General features: G+C 38.2%; 1 protein-coding gene across 2 annotated transcripts; it reads right to left on the bottom strand.

The window, feature by feature from the left end:
* Positions 1 to 6,821: 6,821 nt before the first annotated feature.
* On the bottom strand, positions 6,822 to 8,399 carry LOC117012045 (heterogeneous nuclear ribonucleoprotein A3). 2 transcript variants are annotated; one of them, XM_033087950.1, is made up of 2 exons: positions 8,353 to 8,399; positions 6,822 to 8,286 (listed from the first exon to the last, which is right to left on the bottom strand). In XM_033087950.1, the coding sequence occupies exons 1-2, from the start codon at positions 8,356 to 8,358 to the stop codon at positions 7,216 to 7,218; spliced, it is 1,077 nt and encodes a 358-aa protein (XP_032943841.1). In that variant the 5' UTR covers positions 8,359 to 8,399; the 3' UTR covers positions 6,822 to 7,215. The 2 variants fall into 2 exon arrangements, with proteins under 2 accessions (XP_032943841.1, XP_032943840.1); XM_033087949.1 differs by having other exon boundaries at positions 6,822 to 8,390.
* Positions 8,400 to 8,938: the final 539 nt, after the last annotated feature.

Genomic DNA, 8,938 nt, shown 5'->3' with positions numbered 1-8,938 from the left:
AGATTCTGTCTGGGCATGTGAGAATCCCCTCAGGTTGCACTGCCACCTAAGATACAATCTAAAATGCTGGAGCATCCAGAAAAATCCATCATCTCTTTCAAGGGAGATATTTCCCAGCAGCTTGGGCCCAGAAGAAGATACAAACCCATGGGCCCACCCTAGCCTCAGCAGTGAGCCGGCTGCCCTGAAAGCTGGAAGAAAGAAGGGGTAAAAAGCCAAGAAAGCCCAGCTGACACAGCTTCCCCACCAGGACCACACAGCATCCTCCACGGGCAGCTTCTCCCTCTCAGAACCAGAACCAGAGATTGCCCTGAACAAACACATCCTAAGCCCGGGCTGCTCAGGCCTCGGTCATTATGTCGCCCAGAGAGCCCTCAGACAGCTGGAGCCTGGTGTTTTGAGGGACAGCTGGGAGCTTTGCCCTCACTGCTGCTGGCAGCCTTTATGGCTGGAGACGGCAGTGCAGTGCAAGGGGAGCCATTTGACCCTGTATGCACCTTATCATTTCCAAAGAATCTCTGCTCCAGAGAGATCGTGCTCTTACCCGTCTGTCAAGTTCAAGCACTTTTTATCTTAAACACATGTGAGTGTTGGGACTGAGGAAACAAAGGAAGCTCACCACAAGGGACATTGTTGGTGGGGCTCAATTTCCCCCAGGCCCTTATCTTTCTGCTACTCTTTCTTACCTGGCGCATAGCTGGCTCTCAATAAGTACTTATTAAATAAGTGCGGGGATGAATAATAAAAATATAATAAAACATAATAATAAACATATAATTAAAATGATAAATGTCAGTCTGGGGACATGACTGGCCCTGTCCCTGTGGATCTGGCTCCAAACACACTTTATAATTCTGGTCTGGCACTGCTGGGCAGTGTCTGTTTTGGTGAAACCACTGTTTCAGGGTGAATCAATAACTTCCTCCAGGCTGCTTCTTCCTGCTCTGCCAGGAGGTCAGGGATACTCCCGTTTGGGGACAACCCACCATGGCTTTAATCTATATTATGTCTGGCATGGGAGTGTGGATGGACACTCATGAACAGACCCAAAGGCATGGTTGCAGCTGGCACTTCAGATAGGATTTTAGTTCTTTATTACAAACTGGTAATTGCAATATATTTCATCTTCCTTTCTTGACAAATATACCCTCATAATGACAGCAGCCAAAGGATATGTATAAAGCTATAGTTTCTATGTGTCTGAGACCTGGCAAAAATACCAGTCTACTAAATTTAATTATTATTGCACTCACGTAGCTCATCTGTCAATGGACTGGTGATAGCTGAATGAGTGATAAAGGTTTACATAAGTTATGGGTTGTCTTTGTTCCATAAAATTATTTTTTTCACCTTTATTTCTGCAAAATCACTGATCTTGTTATAGTCAAGATGTTTATGTAATTTGTTTTCAACTCTTAGTAATGATTTGAAGGGTTTCAAAGATTGTAATTATATTCAAAATACACAAAAATTAAACATATTTTTATGAGAACATATAAATTAGACATAAAAAAGTATAAAAGTTATGTTTCCACAGTTTTCTTTTAAAATATTCAAAAATTTAAGAAGTAAATTACAAATTATAATTGATAGATACCAACATTTTATTTAGTATGTTAACATTTTAATTAAATCTTATTTATTATTTTTGTAGAGACAAAACTCTTCACATTTTAAATATTCGATGTCCTTTTTGGTGCCAATATAATTGGTACCATATTTATCTGAAAATACAAAAACGCTAATTCAAAAAGATATATGCATCCCTATGTTTATTTCAGCATTATTTACAATAGCCAACATATGAAAAGAACCTATGGGCCCATTGCCAGACAAATGGATAAAGAAGATGTGGAATGTATATGCGATGGAATATTGCTCAGCCCGGGAAGGGAATGGGCTCTTGCCATCTGCAGCAACATGGATGGACCTGGAGGGTGTTGTGCTGAGTGGAGTATGTCAGACACAGAAAGACAGATGCAATGTGATTTTGCTTATATGTGGAATCTAAAGAACAAAATAAAACAAACAAAACAGAATCAAACTCATAGATACAGAGAACATTTTGATGGTTGCCAGATGGGAGAGGGGTTGGGAGGGGTGAGCAAAAAAGAGGAAGGGATTAAGAAGTACAAATTGGTTGTAACAAAGTAGTCACGGGGATGTAGGGTATAGGAAAAGGAATATAGTCAATAATATTGTAACAACTATGTATGGTGTCAGATGAGTACTAGATTTATTGCAGTGATAGATGGGAAGGGAGTGGTGGCAAGGTGGAAAAAGTGAAGGATTAAGAAATACAAATTGTCATGGGGATGTAAAGTAAAGCATAAAGAATATAGTCAATTCCAACAAACCAAATTTCTGCATTTGAGTCAACCATGTTTAAGTGATACTATGGCTTCAAAGAAGCCATTGATTCTAAAGTAGTGGGTTTTGTTTTGATAGAGTTGACTTTTTAAAAAACTGTTTGGATTTTAATTGAGATTAAAAGTATAGTAACAAACATTTGGTTTTGTACAGACATTATTTCCACTCCAGTGTATAAGCTCGATAAAGGTCATATCCCAAACTGAAAATTAAAAAAAAAAGAATACAGTCAATAATATGGCAATAACTATGTATAGAGCCAGATGGATCCTAGACTAGTCAGCAGGGTCATTTCTTAAATTATATAAATGTCTAACCACTATGCTCTACACCTGAAATTAATATAAAATAATCAATCAATTGAATATCAACTGTAATAGAAAAATTAAAAAGGAGCGGAAAAGTCGAGGGGAATAAGAGGTTCAGATTTCCAAGTATAAAACAAATAAGTCATGGGGATGTAATGTACAGCACAGGGAATATAGTCAATAATATTGTGATAGCGTGGTACCGTGTCAGATGGTTGCTGGGACTACTCATGGTGATCACTTATTTAGGTATGTCAATGTTGAATAACTATGGTGTACACCTGAAAGTAATAAAATATTGTGCGCCAGCTATATTTTAATAAAAATCTTAAGAAAATAAAAAGTAAATAAAAATAAAATGAAAAAAAACTCTCAAAGACTCATTCCCATTAAAATTCATTCAGCATGCCAAAAAAAAAAAGATGTGGTATATATGTGCAATGGAATACTACTCAGCCATAAAAAAAAATGAGACTGTGATTTGTAACAATGTGGGTGGACCTTGAGGGTACTATGCTAAAATAAATAAGTCAGATGAGGAAAGAAAAATACCATATGGTTTCACTTATATTTGGAATCTAAAAAACAAAACAAATGAACAAACAAAACAGAAACAAACTCATAGATACAGACAATAGATTGGTGGAAAGGGAAGGGGGTGGGGAGGATGAAATGGGTAAAGAGGGTCAAAATTGTTTGGTGAAAGATGGAAACTAGACTTTTGGTGGTGAGCAGAGTATAGTGTATACTATTATATCTATTAATAGATAGCATTGTAATTAGATAACTAATTATAATGTTGAACACCTGAAACTTATATAATGTTATAAACCAATGTTATCTCAATTTTTAAAAGACTCAGTACCATGATACATGCATGATACATAAATGCAAATTTAAGACTAATACGAAATGTTAAAATTCAAAATGTTCTTAAGCCATTATATATAGTGCTAATTGAATACCATGAGAACCAGAAATTAGAACAAAAAATGAGAGGCAAGAAAAGGATTCTTGACACTATTGAGAAATGATACTTTGTTATGAAAGAAGCTATTGCATTCATATTATCTTAGAGGATGAATTTAAGAAGTTTGACTTTTCTCTTAACCCAGCACCCTTCTTCTCTCACATTTTCCAAGCATTCCACAGCAACGTCATCACAATTCATGATCCTCCACAGCTTTCAAATCCCGTCACCCTTTCTTTCGAGGATGTAGGGCAAGAAATGTGGAAATTCATTTCCCTGGGGTGTGAACAGTGTGGTCAGGAGGGTGGATGTTAAGAGCTATGGGCTGTGCTGTGCCAGCTCTGTCAGATCCTGAGTGATAGAGGCACCCATGTGTTTTTAATAAATTTATTTGTGTGTGATTGTGGTATGTGGACCACTCTAAAAAACCTCTTGCCTGTGTTTAAGGGAGGTTCTGTATATATCAGCTATAATCAGACTCTCCAGGACAACCTCCTGCTAACATTTTGGAACATTTCCTTCCAGTTATTTTCTATACCTTGTTTTCACATATGAGAATACGCTTTATATACAGTTTTGTACCCTGCTTTGTTGAAAAAACAGAAAATACAAATGCAACCTCGGCATTCTTTACGTACTAGGAGGGCACATGTGGAAGTTTACATTCCCAGAGATGGAAGAAGAATCACCTTGTTCTCATTTTGGTATATTCAGCAGAAAGTAAACCTAAGGCACCCGTCAAAGCAATTACATAATTAAAAATCCAGAAATATACCCAAAGCACGGTGTCAAATGCAGCAGAAGGCCTTCAAAGAAGTATGATAGTTTCTGTCCTCTGGAGGGCTAGCTTACAAACAAGCTGCCTGGCTTCGTTCTCAGCAGAGATGACCAAAGTCTAAACTCTGAGCAAGAAGGATTAATAGACCATTGGAATGGACTAGGCTGTTCTGCGAAATGATCTACTAAACTTTAGCACAAACTGACAATGGAAAGTTGGTCCTTGCAGAGATAATATGGTCCTGGAAACTGCTTAGAAGAATGTGATGGTTGCCAATTTCCTTTGTGCTAGTATGAGAAGCAACTGTTTGCTGGGTATATCATGGACTACATCAAGTATACAGCAGTTTGGGGGCTTTAACTCACAGATGCCTCACGACTACCCTGAAGGTGGGCAAGGCAAGTATGATTATCTGCATTGGATGTGAGGGAGCTAAGTCACAAAGCAAGTGACGTGGACTCCTCAGAACCACATGTACATGTTGAACCAGAGGTTAAAATTCGGGCCTGCTGACTCTAAATCTAGGGCTCCTTCTATGACACCAGAGATTCTCAAGCTCCAGTGTACCAAACAATCACGTAGGAAAATTGTTGAAATCCAGATTCCTGGATTCCCAACCATGGACACTGATTCTGAAGGTCTGGGGTAGGACACAAGAATCTACATTTTTTAATACTCATACAAGGTGATTTTGATGTCATCGAGCCATGGACCATTGTTTGGGTAACTCTGTCCGGGCACCAAGCAGATGCCCCAGACAATGATGGCATGAGGCACTACTGCAAGGGCTTGAAGCTCTGATCATTAACATTGCTGTTGTAAGAAGATACTTGTACTTAATTTCAATTAAAATATTACTTTATCTAGTAAGGATAACCTCAGCTAACTAACAAATAACAACCATTCCCATCATCGCTGTTGTTAACTAAGGGAAACAGGGTCTTAATCCATAGAATGATGCACTTGGAGGCACGGGAGCAGAAGGAAAATCTGAGGCACGGTGACCACTCCTCCTGGGTGTGGTCCCTGAACAATCACAGGTCTTCTAGAGGGCACTGGATACCTGGGAAGGAGAAGGAATGCAACCTCAAAACAAACCTTGTCTACTTAATAAATTCGCCAGTGCTGTTTTGGGCTGAGAAGTTAACTCTTTCTGTCAGGGAAGTTTCTAAATTGGGATCAAGTGAGAGAAAGTTATTAAAAAAAAATCGAACTTTTCACTTTGGTACTTGTGGAAATGGTAACGTAAACTGTAAATGTGTTACCGTGTTTCCCCGAAAATGAGATCTAGCCGGACAATCAGCTCTAATGCATTTTTTGGAGCAAAAATTAATGTTAAGACCTGGTCTTATTTTACTATAAGACCACGTCTTTAATATAATATAAGACTGGGTATAATATAATATAATATAATATAATATAATATAATATAATATAATACAATATAATATAATATAAACATAATATAATAAATATAATACAATATAATACCGGGTCTTATATTAATTTTTGCTCCAAAAGACTCATTAGAATTGATTGTCTGGCTAGGTCTTATTTTCGGGGAAACACGATATCAGGACATAAAAGCAAAAGAAAAAGTTGAGCTGAATATGTGGTTATAATGGAAGCAACTTGAAAAAGAATCTGGTCAGTGTTGCCAGAGAAAGCTTTCTGCTTGAGGTCAGAAGCATGAAAATCAAGCAAACAAATAAAAATATTTAAATTGGATTCTTAAACTATTCATCTCTGAAAAAAAAAATAACAGCTGATATTTTCTTTTTCTGTTGAGTGCTAGCTATGTGGATTTTACCAAAACGTTTCATCTAGGTTTTCCAGTTACCCTAAGCTTCCTGGTTTACTGTAGCCTCACATAGCTTGATTCTGGCAAAGAGCAGAATTTCATGCCAAAAATAAAATTTATTAGCCTGTTTTGTTCTTTGGGCTGTGGGTAAATGAAATGGTAAAGGACAAGTTATCTAATCACTGACATTAAAATAAATTTTCCTGAAGGATGTTTTTGATTTAACTCTTCTACTCCATGAGCATGAGATAACCTGTCCACTTATTTGTGTCTTTTTAAATTTCTTTCATGAATGTCATATAGTTTTTTCACTTTCTTGGTTAAATTTATTCCTAAGTGGTTTATTGTTTTCTTTACTTCTTTTTTAGACAGTTCATTGCTAGTTCATAGAAATGCAACTGACTTTTGTAGGCTGATTTTGTGTCCTGCAACTTTACTGAATTCATTTATTGGCTCTAAAAAACATTTTATTTATTTATTTATTTTTGGTCTTTAGGATTTTCTACATACAAGATAAGATCATCAGCAAACAGACAATTTTACTTCTTTCTTTCCAATTTGGATGCCTTTTATTTCTTTTTCTTTTTCTTTTTTTTTTTTTTGAAAAGTTAAAAATTCCTTAATTTTTTATTCCTGGTACCACTACCACAATTTACAGGGCAATATACCTGATGTAATGAAAAGAAAAAGAAAAAGACAAAGCTACAACAGATAAAAGACCTCAGGAATGTACATCTAATTGACACTACATTGCATTAATCAATAGCTGCACTTTTTGCAAACTGTGGCTATGACAGTCCTGAACAAGAAGGGTTTCCTGTTTAAGCTGCAGTAACTTTTCTGACTATGGATCATCGTTCCTTCTGTGGCAGATTTTTACAGTTCCTCTAATGCATTTGGGACGACTGTCTCAAAGTAACCTGCAGCTTTCCTGACAACTCCTCGCTCTCTCTCCTGCTAAGAACTGTAGCCCTTTTCTGCTGAGTTTTTAGAACCTTCTGCTACCATATCCACCACTTCCACCACCAGATCCATAACCACCACCATAGGGACTGCCCGAGCTTCTTCCACCAAAACTGCCCCCCTTCATGGGTCCATAATTTGATTGTTGTTGTCCACTGTAATTTCCAAAATCATTGTAGTTCCCACCACCACCATAGTTACCGCCAAAATTCCCTTCATTGTAACCGTCATATCCTCCTCCACCACCACCGCCGCCATATCCACCGCCTCCTTGGTTTCCATATCCTGGCCCTCCACCACCACCATAGCCTCCTCTACTGCTATAGCCAGGACCACCACCATAGTTGCCACCATCACCTCCAAATCCATTATATCCACCATCACCTCCTCCATAACTACCTCTGCTGCCACCTCCACCACCATAGCCTCCTCTTCCACCAAAGTTTCCACCGCGGCCAAAGTTACCCCCACCACCTCCAAAGTTTCCTCCGCGACCCATAAAGTTGCCAGATCCACCTCCACGACCTCTTTGTGATCCAGCAGACTGCATTTCTTGTTTAGAAAGGGCCTTTTTCACTTCACAATTATGCCCATTAATAGTGTGGTATTTCTGAACAACAATTTTATCAACTGTATCATGATCATCAAAAGTTACAAAAGCAAATCCTCTTTTTTTCCCACTCTGCCTGTCTTCCATAACTTCTATGGTTTCAATCTTGCCATACTTTTCAAAGTAGTCTCTCAAATTATATTCTTCTGTATCTTCTTTAATACCACCAACAAAAATTTTCTTCACTGTTAGATGGGCACCAGGCTTTACAGAATCCTCTCTAGATACAGCTCTCTTTGGTTCCACTACACGCCCATCAACCTTGTGTGGTCGAGCACACATCGCTGCATCCACCTCCTCAACACAAGAGTAAGTAACAAAACCAAAGCCCCTGGAACGTTTTGTTTGGGGATCTCTCATCACCACACAATCCGTGAGTGTGCCCCATTTCTCAAAATGTTCTCTTAAACTATCATCTGTAGTTTCAAAGCTCAGACCACCAATAAACAGTTTTCTCAACTGCTCTGGTTCCTTTGGATCGTGGCCCTCCTCCCCCCGGCGGCGGCGGCGACGGCCGGAGTCGGGCTGGGGGCGACCCGGCGGCGGTTTTACCTCCATTTTGAGACCGGACTCGCCTCTTCCAACTCGAGTTCAATATCTATTTCTTTTTCTTTCCTGATTGCTCTGGGTAGGATATCCAGTTGAACAAGAGTGGTGAGAGCAGGCACTCTTGTCTTGTTCCTGATTTTAGAGGGAAAATTTTCAACCTTTCACCACTGAGTATGATGCTAGCTGTGCGCTCATAATATTTGGATTTTATTACTTTGAGGTATGTTCCTTTAATACTCAATTTGTTGGGTTTTAATCATGAAAGAATGTTGAATTTTGTCAAGTGCTTTTTCTGCATCTATTGAGACAATTATATGATTTTTGTCTTTCATTCTACTAATGTGGTGTATCACATTTATTTATTTGTGTATGTTGAACCATCCTTGCATCCAGGGATAAATCTCACTTGATCATCATGTACGATCCTTTTAATATACTGTTGAATTTGGTTTGCTAGTATTTTGTTGAGGATTTTTGCATCTACATTGATTGGGATTTTGTCCTATAGTTTTCTCTTCTTATAGAATTGTCATCTGGCTTTGGTATCCAGGTAGTGCTGGCCTTATAAAATAAGTTTGAAAGTGTTCTA

The sequence above is a fragment of the Rhinolophus ferrumequinum genome, chromosome 20 (assembly GCF_004115265.2).
Source record: "Rhinolophus ferrumequinum isolate MPI-CBG mRhiFer1 chromosome 20, mRhiFer1_v1.p, whole genome shotgun sequence".
NCBI lineage: Eukaryota > Metazoa > Chordata > Mammalia > Chiroptera > Rhinolophidae > Rhinolophus > Rhinolophus ferrumequinum.
Note: the sequence above shows the minus strand (reverse complement) of the source record. Positions and strands in the feature narration are given on the sequence as shown.